We start from the raw sequence: 15,762 nt of genomic DNA, 5'->3' as shown, positions 1-15,762 counted from the left end.
AGTAGCATTTTGCAGTACATGGTAATTTTCGTTAATATCGTCTGACTCTAACAATTAGGACAACGCATGTTATAGGTCTTGCATTTACACATACAATTATTTAGTACGGAAATTCATGTCATTCCATATCTCCACCTTTCGCTATATTGCTACACTGTGTATGTGCGGGGTCACCTCCTGGTGTTAATACTACCCAATAGTTGTGTCGCGGTGCCCTCGTATGTTTTGCACCTGGCATCCCTATCGCTTGTCCCTCATTGGTAAGCGCGTGTGGAATACGGGAAAACTTAGGGAAGGAAGTGAAGTCAACTTAACATAACTTGAACTTGCACTTGAACTAGATCTGGGACTAGTAGTGAGTGTAAAGTGTACTTCATTTGGGTGCACTCATCTCAGTTGGAACTTTGTTGTGTGACTATGCTGTTATTGTTACTGCTGTCGGACCTGGCTTGCTATGCTGTACCCACCCCTCTATGCGTGAGCCAGTCTTGCCATACCACCTCATGTTGTTGTGCTCTCCCTTTCATTCTCAGAGGCATATTTTCATATAGACAGACATTATCTAATTTATTTGAGATCTCTTCTATGGAGGGGATCGCTTTGTCCTTCCAGTGAAACGCTATAGCCATTTTAGTGACCGTGAGAAGGTTTACTATCAGAGGTGTGTGGTGCTTCTGGTGCATCTTTGGCAACACATGTAAGTACCCTTCAGGTGACAACGGCAGTGTAATGTAGGTTACCTTGTTTACTAGTGATTGTACGCTTAACCATAGTGGCTGAATATCTTGACATTCCCAGAAGACATGTTACAGTGTGCCCTGGGATTTCTCGCATCTCCAGCATAGAGGGGAGACAGTAAAATACATCTTTGCCAGTCTGTGAGGCACCATGTACCACCTCATTGTGATTTTGCTATATGCCTCCCACATAGAGATGCTGCTAGATGCTCTCTTGGTGATGGACCTGGCCTTTTGCCATTGTTGTGCCGTGGGCTGCTCACTGTTTAATAGACATGCCCCTACTCGCGGTATAGCGAGTAGGGGCAGAATTTACTAATACTAAGTAATCTTTACTTAGTATTAGTAAATTTGGCTGAAAGACCAATTTAGGTCTTTCAGCCTTTTAGTAGATAGCTCCCTAATACCGTGGGAATTAGGGAGTTATCTACTTATTCATTACGGTCATTACATTGACTGTCAAAGTAACTTACATTTTATATGAATGTGTGTTACTTGATTGTTGTAAGTGTTGCAAATGCTTACTGCTGAATCCTGGCTATGTTTGTATACTTTTTATTTAAAATTGTATACAGTGTAACATTCTTCATTCTTCCACTGGGTAAGTATATTAGTTATTAGGCAATACTGTGCTTTGGAACTTCGACACTTCAGAAATTCAGTAATTTTTTTTTTTTTTTAATTCTTTATTTTATTTGTGCGTGGAGTAACAGTAAACATGCAGAGCCACAACAGCTGCTGCAAGCATAGTCATAACATTTCACATAGCACATTTTTATAATATAGATGTAACAAGCTCTTCTAAGGCATCATCGATTTGTGGTACTTAGTAAACATGCTAAGACAAATAGCACAATTTAAAGTGTTATGGAAGGCAGGCTAAACATATTTCTCAACATGAGGTTAATTCTAATTTTATCAACATATTAAACATGCTTGTACCAGTCAGGGAGTAGAGACTGTTAGACTGGGTGAATTAGGCTTGATACTCTGACTGCTGTAGTGGTTGTCTTAGTGAGGTATCATATGTTGAGATGGTGAAGCGTATCTAAGATGGGAGAGGGCCACCAAGTGTGCGGAACATTTTGTCTAGCCATAAGGTGATAGTCTGGCAAGCTAGTGGGGGAGTATATCTAAAGGTTATTCATGTCTTTGGTAACAGGCTCTGCATCTTAAACTAAATAAAAACTCAAACTGAATGCAATAAAAACAACTAAGGAGAATGACACAGGTACAGTCTGCGAGTCTATATCAGCCAATACCACATGTGTGAGGCAAGCGGAATCTGGGTTTTCGTGTTGGCAGGCCGTTTCGATCAAGTCCTCCTTCATCCTCAGGTCTTGGTCGGGAGTCCCCCAGAGCGTGCAGGCCATCACAGTGGTGTTGCTGTTCCTCCGCTCCAGGAGCTAGATCTGTTAAGCATTCCAGTGCTTCTTTATCTCTGCGCTCTTCGTCTGCATAGACCAGTGGTAGTCAACCTTTTTCTACCTACCGCCCACTAATGCATCTTTTTGGTTGAAAAAATGTCCTTACCGCCCACCAGTTTTCGCGCAAATGCAGAATATTTTTTAGAAAGGAGGGTGTTTTACAAAAAATAAATGTACGTACATTTATCTTTTTATTTCTACTTAATGCAGGTTTATAAGGTTTTTAACTTTATTGTTTTCTCATTAAACTTTATAAAGTAAATTGAAATTACCTTTACTAGTGATTAATGAGATCCTTGAGGTTGATGCTGCGAGACTAAATATTTGATATCTGGTTCGATTTTCGTAAGGAACAGACGAAGGTCTCTTTCAGTGATATTCAGCCGACTTCTCTGTTTGCGCATAATATGATTTCTCATTTGTGCGTCAGCTCATCTCCTCTCCCTCCTCAATTCCCCTCCACCTTTTTTTCCCCTTTTTTCTATTTTTTAACCTTCCTTGTAGCAATGCCCAGTAGGAAGGCTGAGCTAGGTAGCCCACTTACTATAGTCCACTATAACAGACAGGCACACACACACACACACACATACAGACACACACACACACAGGAACACAGACCGACACACATACACACAAGACACATACATACACACACACATGCAGACACACAAGACACACATATATACAGACACACACACACACACACACAAGACATACATACAAAGACACACACGCACACAAGACATACATACAAAGACACACACACATTATATTTAAGTCACCCTCCTTTTAGATGCAGGAGGGCGACTTTCCCTGGGGTCCAGTGGTGGCTCAGGTGGATGGGAGTCAGAGTTCCCACTCTGACTCCCTGGTCTTCCTCCCGCGCGGCTCTCGGTGTTAGCTGGGAGGAGTGACGTGCAGTCATTTCCTCCCAGCTCTGCGATGTCATCACAGGGGGCCCGGTTGCGCTGTTAAAGCGCCCAGTGCTGACCGGGCCCCCCCACAATCCACATCCATCGGGTGGCCCTGACAGCATGGGCCACCCGATGGGCCCCTCCATATGCGGCCCCGGCGGTTTGCCGCGCGGGCCGGGGCCGCAAATTGTCACGGTGGTACCCAGTCGCAGGGGTACCGCCGGCTCGCACCCGCCCGGTCGTCAAAACCTGGAAATCCCTACCGCCCACCTGAAATCCTAAAACGCCCACTAGTGGGCGGTAGGGACCAGGTTGACGACCCATGGCATAGACAGTGCCCGTCACCCCCTGGGAGCCTCTATCACTGACAGGCTCGCTCGGCTGCGGGTGTTTGATGGGCTGGACATCCATCCGGTCTCTCGGCTTATTTGACTTTGATGCGTTCGGTCCACTCCGGAGATCCCCCCAGGAGCAGGTAAGGAAAGGGCCTGCTGTAGCTGTCGAGCCTCTATTTGGGCCCAGAAGGCTGTGCAGAGCTTGTCGAATGCTGTGTTGAATCTGATTTCCCACGAGGGTGTTTGAGGTACACAGGGCTTGGGTTCTTCAGGGTTCATGTGGGCGAGCTTTGCTTCACCCCGCCACGCTGGTTCTTTAGCAGCGGCCATCTTGGGGCCTCTGCAGAGTTTCAGGCTTATTGGAGTTGTGCTGGCTCGTTTGTGCCAGAGTGCTGAGATTCCTTGGTGGGGTCCGGGATAACCCCCACCGGACCATAGGAGGGGTGGGGGTGGGGGGGGGGGGTGTGTAGGATTGGCCTCTCCAGGCCAGGATCCGAAGATCGGCCGCTTCTTCCGCCCTGTCCACAAAGGAGGCTGCAGTGTTCAATTGGCCGTCAGTCGGCATGGGCATGCAGTTGCTTGTCTTGTTTTGCTTCCCAGGATGCCCAAGAGTTGCCAGGCAGTGGCAGGAAGCCAGGTGTGGGCTGAAAACAATGATTTTGGGGCAATAAGACTATTTGCCCAGGAGCCGACAAGACATGCGTCTCTCTCCCCCCCCCCCCTCCCCCTCAGCTCAATGAAGTGGTCTGGGTGCCAGGTCCCTCAGGTTTTAACTCTTCAGATGTAAACATAACAGTTTCAGAGAAACTGCTATGTTTACATTAGGGGTTAATCCAGCCTCTAGTGGCTGTCTTCCGGACAGCCGCTAGAGGCGCATCTGCGACGCTGGATGCGAATTTCGCATCCATCGCGCAGAGCGTCCATAGGAAAGCATTGAGAAATGCTTTGCTATGGACTCTTTCAATGTGCATGTGCATTCCACTCCACTCAGGAGCTGACGTCGGACAGGGAGGAGAGGGAGGAGAGGGGTTTAAATCCCTTCAGCGCCACGGGAGGGGGACCCTGAGGGTGTGGGCTCCCTCAGGGCACTTTAGTGTCAGGAAAAACTGCTTTGTTTTCCTGACACTATAGTGATCCTTTAAGTTTCCTTCGGCTACTTAACCCAATTATCTCCACGATAGAGGGTAGGGATTTTACTGTTTCTGTGGGAGTGATTCACATTGTGAAACAAGGTCCATGTGGGAGTATCCCTTGCTGGAGGACCTGCATAAAAGGCTGAGCTGCGACAACCATTAACCCCTTAAGGACCAAACTTCTGGAATAAAAGGGAATCATGACGTGTCAGACATGTCATGTGTCCTTAAGGGGTTAAACACACTGTTTTTACCTCTTCATGAATTCTGGGCTCATGTTTGGGGGATTTGGAGCTATAATTCACAGGTATAAAACATAGTTTAATATGAATAAAATATTAAAGAATGGGAGGAAATAAGATTTTTTATTTAGTTCTGCATGACATTTTAACTGTGAATGTCATAATACTGGCTGCTTTTACTGCAATAAAATACATATATGTATTCAGCGATGTCTCACGTGTATAACAGTACCCCCTATGTACAGGTTTTATGGTGTTTTGGGAAATTACAGAGTCAGATATAGTATGTTACATAGTAGACAAACCAAGGTATTGCAAATGGGGTGACTAAGTGGCTAATAAGAAAGACTGGACATACCCCTTTTGAAATACCTTGGGTTGTCTACTATTGCAAATGGTATGCCATCATGGGGTAATTTTCATTCCTGGGCTACCATCCGTTCTCAAAGGCAACGTAACCAATCTGGCTAATTTCAATGTGAAAAAAATGAAACGCAAGCCTTATATTTGACTCTGTAATTTTTAAAAACACCATAAAACCTGTACATGGGGGGTACTGTTATACTCGGGAGACTTTGCTGTACACAAATATTAGTGTTTCAAAACAGTAAAACGTATCACAACAATTATATCGTCAGTGTAAGTGCCATTTGTGTGTAAAAATGTCACTTTCACTGACGATATCATCGTTGTTATACATTTTACGGTTTTGAAAACACTAATATCTGTGTTCAGCGAAGTAAAACAGTACCTCCCCCCCCCCCATGTACAGGTTTTATGGTGTCTTCCAAAGTTACAGGGTTAAATATAGTGCTAGCAAATTAAATTCCCTGGACTTTCAGCCTGGGTTGTCACGCAGGTCCCGCAAATTGTAATTAATAAAATGACCTAATTATGTAAAACTATTACATAAATATATACATAGAATTATGTGTGTGTGTGTGTATATATATATATATATATATATATATATATATATATTTATAATCCGACCTCCGGCACTCACCATCACAAAAAAATATAACTTGTAATACCTGGGTGCTTCCAGCGTCAAACATAAAGCAAATAGTGAACCGAGCACTCCTTAGGAAATTTTCAATCGTGTATTTAATAAGTAATCTTGATGCTATTTGCTTTATGTGTGTATAATATATATATATATATAATTTTTTGTAATTATTTTTATTTATATATAGGTATACATATAGTGATATATACGCATATACTTATATATATTATTTTGTTCTACATGTATTTTGATATCTATATATTAATATCAAAATACAGTTAAAACGAAATTACACACATACACACACACACACACACACACACCTTTTTTCACCCACATAGAATTTACCTCAAACGAGAGCACTCAGTGGTCTTCTTGTGAACTTGAATTTTTTCAAAAATGGGTTAATTCTTAACATCAATATGTCAATCAATATTTGGTATCCTGATGAAATTGCAATTATGGAGTGAAATGTTAATGTTAAGAATCAACCCATTTTTTAGAGAAATTTCAGTTCACAAGAAGACCACTGAGCACTCTCCTTTGAGATAACTTATTGCTGTGAGGCTGAAGGTACACCGTGGCAAGAAATATACAAAAGTGACTTAATCACTTTTCTAAAGAGAGCACACTCAGTAGTTTTCCTTTAGAATTGATTTTCGTTCAAGTGTGTATATATATATAGATATAGATAAAAATCATAAAAAAAAAGAGGAGTCAGAAGTTGTAATCCAATATTTTTTTAATTAGAAAAGCAAGTGGGAGACACAAAAAAGCAGAGGCAGCCCAGGTTGTTAGGAGCAATCCTGGGAGGATATAGTGCAGAGGAGAATGAACCAATGTATATTCAGGGGAAGGATAGGGAAAACCAGGAAGAAATTGAGAATGTAACAACCTATGATGAACAGCGCCAGTTGTGTTCACATTGTGGATGATAATGAGAAATAAACATCTGAGTGCATTCTTCCCGCAGATATCTATTCATCATCATCATCCCTTCTGGGAAGACCCTGCGCACGTTGTTCACGAATTAGTTTATCTACATCAGCAATGGTTATGCCCAAATTATGGGCAGCTTGGGCGCGCATTAGAATGCACTCTTCCTCCCTCGTTTCCATAAAGCGCTGCATTTTTCGATCCAAGGAAACCATTACTGTTGTAAATTGCCTAACGCCCTCATTCAAAACGTTAGACATGGAGCGTACCTCGGTTATTACATTCTGCAAAAGCTCTCGGTGATTCTCCCTATCCTGCTGTATGGACGTTTCCAGTTCAGCTTGACGAGCCTGGATCGTCGCACACAGCGCAGCCAACTGTGGAGGAAGTTGTGGCAACGGCATTTCTTCGGCCACTGATGTCACTGAATCAGGATCCACTGCAGTTAGGGTAATGGTATCCTCCTCTTGCAGGGGGAGAGTACCATCAGGACCTATAGGGGAGAACAGAGAAAGAACATTGTTAGCATGTGTCATATGTTGCAATGCTAACTATTATCTGTACAACAATATTATTTACACTTGGAAATATAAAAAGATATATGCAGTCATGCTATTAATTTATTATTATGTCTAAGTATAGTTATGCATCTTTGTCCCCCCCTAGCCCTTTCTCTGGCTCTTTGTGACCTCTCAACACATCTCTTTGTGCCCACCTCTCTTTCCTTCTAATCTCACTACATGTATCGTGGCTGAGCGTCCCCAGGTAGAGAATCTACTGTTTCTTCTGCATGACAGAAAGCTGATCGTTGCACTCAGCTTCCTTCAGGCCAAGTAGATGGTACAGAAGATCATACACACGTGGTCCACTCAGCCACAGTACATAAAGTGGACAGAAGGAGAGGAGAGACACCTAGTTTGCTTAGCGGTCAACCCGGCCCTGCATGCTACATAAACTAGTATGCCTGCAAAGAAAATGTGTAGAGTTAAAGCCTTTGTTACTTACGCTCAGCAGTGGATCCCTGTTCCTGGACACCAGTGGCCGGCTGTTGGAGGGAAACCACACTCATACGTGGTGAAGGATAGTCGACAAGTTGCGGATGTCCTGAAATACATGTATGTCATAAATTTACTTCATATACAGTAAAATCACATAAGTGTGTGTGTGTATGTTTAAATATACACACACACATATACATATACATACATATATATATATAAATATATATATATATATATATATATATAACATATATCTAACAATGCTTTGCAAGTACTTACGAGAGGAAAGTGAAGCCAGGCGCATTTCCAGGGAGACAGGAGGTGAACTTGCTGCCCTGCTCTCCGTGGAGACAGCATCTCCTGCAATTCCTGGTGCCTCTTCTGGGGATTGAGGGGCTTGCACTGATGGCATAGAAAACACACATTGAAGGGTTAACACAAGTAAACTGATATATGTACATTTCGACTAACAAATATGAATTTAAACGACCACTATAGGCACCCAGACCACTTCAGCTCAATGAAGTGGTCTGGATGCCAGGTCCCTCTAGTTTAACCCCTTAAGACCGCAGCCAAATGTACAAGTTGTGATCCAAAAAAAATGTAAACAAACCACAGAATTTTACTATATGTCTGTTCAACAATAATTTACCTCTTTCATACTAAGTGCACCCACACTTATTATATATCATTTTGTTCAGGGGAAACAGGGCTTTCATTTAATATCAAACATTCATGTATGGAACTCCATTTTATATGAATAAAATCTAAAAAACTTGAAAAAATTATGAAATCTTGTTATTTTTCAATTTCAGCATGGCAATTTAACTGTTAATGTCAGAATACTATTCGGTTTTCCTGCAATAAAACATACATATTTGTATTCAGAAATGTCTCACGAGTAAAACAGTACCCCCCATGTATAGGTTTTATGGGGTTTTGGAAAGTTACAGAGTCAAATATACGACTTGTCCATTATTTTATTTTCTGCATAGAAATTTGACAGATTGGTTTGAGTGACCTAGGTTGCCTTTTAGACCGTATGGCAGCCCAGAAATGAAAATTACCCCCATCATGGCATACCATTTGAAAAAGTAGACATCCCAGGGTATTCAAAATGGGGTATGGCCAGTCTTTTGTAGTAGCCACTTGGGCACAAACCCTAGCCAAAGTTAGCGTTTTTTTTTTGTGTTTTCTTTTTTTTACATAAAATCTGTACTTTCACTGATAATATTATTGTTAGTATATAGTTTACTGCCCTGAAAAACTCCTAGTTCTGCTCAGTGATGTCTCACGAGCGCCATGGTACCCCCCATGTATAGGTTTTATGGGGTTTTGGAAAGTTTCAGGGTCATATATACGGCTTATCCATTTATGCTTTTTCACCTTGAAATTTGTCAGATTAGTTTGCAGTGTCCAGGCTGCCTTTGAGATCGTATGGCAGCCAAGAAATGAAAATTACCCCCATCATGGCATACCATTTGAAAAAGTAGACATCCCAGGGTATTCAAAATGGGGTATGCCCAGTCTTTTCTAGTAGCCACTTGGGCACAAACCCTAGCCAAATTTAGTGTTTGTTTGTTTTTTTTGCATTTTTCACATAAAATCTGTACTTTCACTGATAATATTATTGTTAGTATATAGTTTACTGCCCTGAAACACTCCTAGTTCTGCTCAGTGAGGTCTCACGAGCGCCATGGTACCCCCCATGTATAGGTTTTATGGGGTTTTGGAAAGTTTCAGGGTCATATATATATAGCAAATGTTGTGCCCATTCACAAGAAAGGTAATAGGGAGGAGTCGGGCAACTATAGGCCAGTAAGCCTAACTTCAGTAGTGGGGAAAGTGATGGAAACCATGTTAAAGGATAGGATTGTTGAACATCTAAAAACACATGGATTTCAAGATCAGAGACAACATGGGTTTACTTCAGGGAGATCATGCCAAACTAATCTTATTGATTTTTTTGATTGGGTAACTAAAATTATAGATCATGGTGGTGCAGTAGACATTGCTTACCTCTATTTCAGTAAGGCTTTTGACACTGTTGCACATAGAAGGCTTATCAACAAACTACAATCTTTGAGTTTGGATTCCAATATTGTTGAATGGGTAAGGCAGTGGCTGAGACAGGCAACAGAGGGTTGTAGTCAATGGAGTATATTCGAAGCTTGGGCTTGTCACCAGTGGGGTACCTCAGGGATCTGTACTTGGACCCATTCTCTTTAATATTTTTATTAGTGATATTGCAGAAGGTCTTGATGGTAAGGTGTGTCTTTTTGCGGATGATACTAAGATATGTAACAGGGTTGATGTTCCAGGAGGGATAAGCCAAATGGAAAATGATTTAGGTAAACTAGAAAAATGGTCAGAGTTGTGGCAACTGACATTTAATGTGGATAAGTGCAAGATAATGCATCTTGGACGTAAAAACCCAAGGGCAGAGTACAGAATATTTGATAGAGTCCTAACCTCAACATCTGAGGAAAGGGATTTAGGGGTGATTATTTCTGAGGACTTAAAGGTAGGCAGACAATGTAATAGAGCAGCAGGAAATGCTAGCAGAATGCTTGGTTGTATAGGGAGAGGTATTAGCAGTAGAAAGAGGGAAGTGCTCATGCCATTGTACAGAACACTGGTGAGACCTCACTTGGAGTACTGTACACAGTACTGGAGACCCTATCTTCAGAAGGATATTGATACCTTAGAGAGAGTTCAAAGAAGGGCTACTAAACTGGTTCATGGATTGCAGGATAAAACTTACCAGGAAAGGTTAAAGGATCTTAACATGTATAGCATGGAGGAAAGACGAGACAGGGGGGATATGATAGAAACATTTAAATACATAAAGGGAATCAACACAGTAAAGGAGGAGACTATATTTAAAAGAAGAAAAACTACCACAACAAGAGGACATAGTCTTAAATTAGAGGGACAAAGGTTTAAAAATAATATCAGGAAGTATTACTTTACTGAGTGGGTAGTGGATGCATGGAATAGCCTTCCAGCTGAAGTGGTAGAGGTTAACACAGTAAAGGAGTTTAAGCATGCGTGGGATAGGCATAAGGCTATCCTAACTATAAGATAAGGCCAGGGACTAATGAAAGTATTTAGAAAACTGGGCAGACTAGATGGGCCGAATGGTTCTTATCTGCCGTCACATTCTATGTTTCTATGTTTCTATATATACGGCTTATCCATTTATGCTTTTTCACCTTGAAATTTGTCAGATTAGTTTGCAGTGTCCAGGCTGCCTTTGAGACCGTATGGCAGCCAAGAAATGAAAATTACCCCCATCATGGCATACCATTTGAAAAAGTAGACATCCCAGGGTATTCAAAATGGGGTATGCCCAGTCTTTTCTAGTAGCCACTTGGGCACAAACCCTAGCCACATTTAGTGTTTGTTTTTTTTTGTTTTGCATTTTTCACATAAAATCTGTACTTTCACTGATAATATTATTGTTAGTATATAGTTTACTGCCCTGAAACACTCCTAGTTCTGCTCAGTGAGGTCTCACGAGCGCCATGGTACCCCCCATGTATAGGTTTTATGGTGTTTTGGAAAGTTACACGGTCATATATACGGCTTATCCATTTAGGCTTTATTACATTGAAATTTGGCAAAGTGATTTTCTGGGCCTATATCGCATTTGAGAGAGCATGGCAGCCTGGGTAATAACATTTCCACTATTATGGCATACCATTTTCAAAAGTAGGCAACCCAGAGTATAAGAAATGGTGCATTGCAAGATGTTTGGTCTAACCACTTTATCAGAAATGAAGGGCCCACATAGCGGTTATAGCTTTATTTGTGCTTTTTCACGCACATGAACTCCATTTTCACAGGACATTTCATATTCCTGATATGAGTTATTGCAACAAAGCCTCACTATTGTATTTAACAGTGTCTCCTGAATGTAACAGTACCCCCATGTACTAGATTCTCTGTTTTGGGGGGGGGGGGGGGAAGTCATGGGGACAAAAATATTAGATGTCCTTTTCAAAGTTGGCAATTTAACAAAGTGAATTTCTGGGTCTATCTCGCCTTTGAGAGAGCATGGCAGCCTGGTTAATAACATTCCCACCGTTATGGCAAACCATTTTCAAAAGTAGGCACCCCAGAGTATAACAAATGGCATAATTTGAGATGTTAGGTCTAGCCATTTTAACAGAAATGCTGGGCCCATGTAGCGATTTCTACTTTGATTTTTGTCTTTTTAATCAGATAAATAGCATTTTCACTGGAAATGTCATAATCCTGATATTAGTTAGTGCACTAGAGACTTAGTATTTTGATTTAACACTGTCTTTTGAATATAACAGTACCTACATGTACCATGTTTCCAGGTTTTTATTATATCACATGAATAGAACAGTACCCCACATACACTTTGATCTGAAGGCAGAGAGAGGCAGATAGATCTTTGATATCACATAGAGAGTGACTGTGTGAAAAGTTTGAGAAGTAAAAAAAACGAAAAAAACACAAACTATTTTTTGTAACCCTTTCAGTGCTAATCACAGCATTAACCCTGTGATCAGTTTTTTTATTGGGAAGTCACATTTCAAGTACTACAAATGTAGTATTTTGAGTTGTTTGGTGTAGCCACTTTAGAATGGCTAGCGTAAACAGGGACAGGCCAAGGTCAGGGGAATCCAGAATTCAGAGTAGTCGGTAAAACAAGCCAATGGGTCGGTACAGGCAGCTAACAAAGCGTAGTCAGGACAAGCCGAGGTCAGAAATCCAGGTAAATCAAGCAAACAAACTGCCAAAGTCCCATACAGAGTGATTCAGAAATTCAGCTCTGTATGGTAGACTTTGAAACAGTCTGTTATGCAGAGGGCGGGTAGAGATGGGCAGGTTGGACAATAAAAACTGGAGTCCTTTCGGACTCCTTTCTTGTAGCAAACACGGCACTTTTTGGGGGGAGCTTTTTTACTAGGGGTGGATGGGATTCGGGAAGGGAAGTGTTTGCCACAAAGTCTTTGGAGATCTCCTGATTCCAAAGTGGGATTGGGGGGCTGGGTAAATAACATACGGGACAAAATGCTTAATGTGAATTCGAGGAAAGGGCAGGGCCTACCTATGACCTCTTTTGTATAGAGGACATAGGCATTGAAAATTGCAATCTGGCTCACGTAGATTGCAATTTTCTTGTACCAGGTCCTAGTTTTTCGGTTCACCAGATAGTGCTGTATGCATTGGTCAGCCAAGTCTACTCCCCCCATAAACTTGCTGTAGTCTACAATGCACTTCGGCTTTTCCAGATGCTCAGTGCTACCTCTCACAGACACTGGCACTGTACTTTCGTCATGCATCGTAGACAGCATGTATACATCTTTCCTATCTCTGAAGCGAAGAGCAAGCAACTCATCCTGGCGGAGAGCTGAAGAGGAACCTCTACTGCTTCTGCCACTTGCCAGGGCTTGGGGGAAACCCCTGCGATTCTTCCTCACTGTGCCACAGGCTAGGGTTTCAAAACAATATAAATTTTTTAATAATTCTATACTGGTATAATAATTGTCAACCCATAGCCTATATCCCTTATTCAACAAGGGAAGGATTAGATCCCAAACAATCTTGCCACTTGTACCCACAGAATCAGGGCATCCTGGTGGGTCAAGATGGCTATCCTTCCCCTGGTAAATGCGAAACGCCCATGTGTAACCAGTACAGGATTCACATAATTTATAAAATTTAACGCCATATCGGGACCGCTTCGATGGAATATATTGCTTAAATAGCAGTCGACCTTTAAATTTCATAAGGGACTCGTCAATTGAAATATCTTTATCGGGGACATAATTTTCAGAAAATTTGTCTGACAGGAGTTGGATAAAGGGCCGAATTTTATATAGCCTGTCAAACAGTGGGTCGTTTCTAGGGGGACACAGCGAGTTATCATTAAAATGAAGGAATCGCAGCAGTTGCAGGTAGCGATCCCTCAACATAACCTCAGGGAAAAGAGGTGTAGCCAGGATACGTTGCTTGCTCCAGTAGGACCTGATACTGGGCTTTTTTACAATACCCATCATTAGGGTTAAAGCCCAAAACCGCTTCATCTCTGCGACATCCGTGGGTCGCCACATATTCCTGCGACCATGATGGGACCCCGGATGTGCAGAGAGATACTGCATAGCAAACAAATTCGTTTGCTGAGCCATGAGCTCAAATATATCGTCTGACATAAAGAGCTCAAAAAAACGAATTGGCTCGCAGTCGTCCACTGTTACAGTGATGCCAGGTGTAACAGTGAACGGCGGTATTTCTGGGGCCATCATATTTGGAGGCACCCAGTCTCTGCCTGGCATTGGGCTTGCTGAGCGTCCTCTTGTGAGTGGTGGTGGGGCACTATCACTTGAGGTCTCACTCAGAGGCTCAATGTCAGAGGCAGTGATAGTGTCACTGTCTTGCAGAGTGTCACTATCACTGCCTGCCAGAATGGCATACGCCTCCTCGGCTGAGTAGCGACGTGCCATTCTAGGGGGACAAATTAATTAATTTATATACTAAAGTGGGTAATTAATTATCTACCTGCCTAACACCTACTACCCGCCCTCAAAAAATAATATAAATGTACTGATCACAGTATAGGCAGCTGCAATCAGTACACTGAAAGGGTTATTTTCAGATCTAAAAAATAACCCTAAAAAAAAGTCAGTCTGATCAGAGAGCCCTCTGATCACAGTGATCACTGATACAGTACTGTACAGCAGATATACTGTACAGTATAGTGATCACGGCAGCGGGGAAAGGGTAATGGAGATTTGGGTTGCTGCGACTGACACAAAGGATCAAAAAAAATTAGAAATACATTTTTTTTGATCCAAAAAAATAATAATAAATAAATACCCTAATCAGGTTGATCACAGTAATATGCTGTGATCAGCACTGAAAGGGTTAAATAAAATATAAATTTTAAAACTTTAAAAAAAATTTAAACTTTCTTTTTCTACAGGAGCTGCAAAAACCACGATCTCTCTGCCTCTCTCTCTCAGATCGAAGTGAGGTGAGGAGAGGGGCAGAGACAATGTGTCAGCCAGTGATCTGAGATCATTGGCTGACACATACTAACAGTGATCACAGTGACTGGCTGTCACTGTGATCACCTCCTACAGATCGCGGTAATTGGCCACAGGGGGAGTGCCTGGGAGGTACAGGCATGCCCCCCACCGCGATCTGTAGGGGGCTAATGGCTGCAGTTACATGTGTCAGCCAATAGGCTGACACATAGTAACACTGATCGCACTGACAGGCTATGGCAGCCTGTCAGTGTGATCTGATTGCAGCCTGACAGTGCAGATCGCGGTCACTGACCCCAGGGGGGCTGCCTGGGGGGCCAGGCATGTCCCCCGACCGCGATCTGCTGCAGAAGAATGCGGCCGGCTCCATGTGTCAGCCGATTTCAAATCGGCTGACACATGGTAAATACCGATCGCAGTGACAGCCTGTCACTGCGATCAGAAGCTGCAGACCGCGGTCCCCAGGCACAGGGGGGCTGCCTGGGGGGCCAGGCATGCCCCCCGACCGCGATCTGCAGCGGCCATGTGCCGCCGGCCACGTGTGGGGTAAGACCGCACAGGACGTACTATGCCGTCCTGCGGCGTTTAGAGCCGGCCAATTAAGGACGCATAGTACGTCCTGCGGTCTTAAGGGGTTAAAGCCTGCAGCTGAAAACACTGAGGGTTTCACTGAGGGTTAATCCAGCCTCTAGTGGCTGTCTCACTCACAGCCACTAGAGGCACTTTCACGATTCTCACTGTGAAAATCACAGTGAAAAGATGCTGGACGTGCATACGAAAGCATTGAGTAATGCTTTCTGTGAAGGAATTCCCCTGTTTGGCGTTGGGGTGACAGTTTGTATTCCCTTGTTTCATGTTGGCAGTTGACTCCTTGAGCCTGATTTTTTTTTTTTAAATTGTCAGTTGACTCCCTGTACTGTGCTTCGTCTGGTTACTGGGGGATTTGGGAATTTTACCTTATATACCAGCGGAGATACGTATGCTGTTGGGGAGTTCGTGTGTC

General features: G+C 42.6%; 1 protein-coding gene across 4 annotated transcripts in view; it reads right to left on the bottom strand.

The window, feature by feature from the left end:
• Nucleotides 1-15,762, bottom strand: part of LOC134574536 (gastrula zinc finger protein XlCGF26.1-like) — a 229,658-nt gene that overhangs the window by 63,410 nt on the left and 150,486 nt on the right. For 2 of the 4 annotated variants that reach the window (XM_063433650.1, XM_063433649.1), the window contains exons 8-10: nucleotides 8,014-8,136; nucleotides 7,739-7,837; nucleotides 6,562-7,226 (exon numbers count right to left, since the gene is read on the bottom strand). The exons of the other annotated variants lie outside the window; for them this stretch is intronic. In XM_063433650.1, the coding sequence (XP_063289720.1) occupies nucleotides 6,775-7,226; nucleotides 7,739-7,837; nucleotides 8,014-8,136 (674 nt within the window). In that variant the 3' untranslated portion in view covers nucleotides 6,562-6,774. Of the gene's footprint in view, nucleotides 1-6,561; nucleotides 7,227-7,738; nucleotides 7,838-8,013; nucleotides 8,137-15,762 lie in introns of those variants that run through there. 4 annotated transcript variants of the gene reach the window in all.

The sequence above is a fragment of the Pelobates fuscus genome, chromosome 10, assembly GCF_036172605.1.
Source record: "Pelobates fuscus isolate aPelFus1 chromosome 10, aPelFus1.pri, whole genome shotgun sequence".
Classification (NCBI taxonomy): domain Eukaryota; kingdom Metazoa; phylum Chordata; class Amphibia; order Anura; family Pelobatidae; genus Pelobates; species Pelobates fuscus.
Note: the sequence above shows the minus strand (reverse complement) of the source record. Positions and strands in the feature narration are given on the sequence as shown.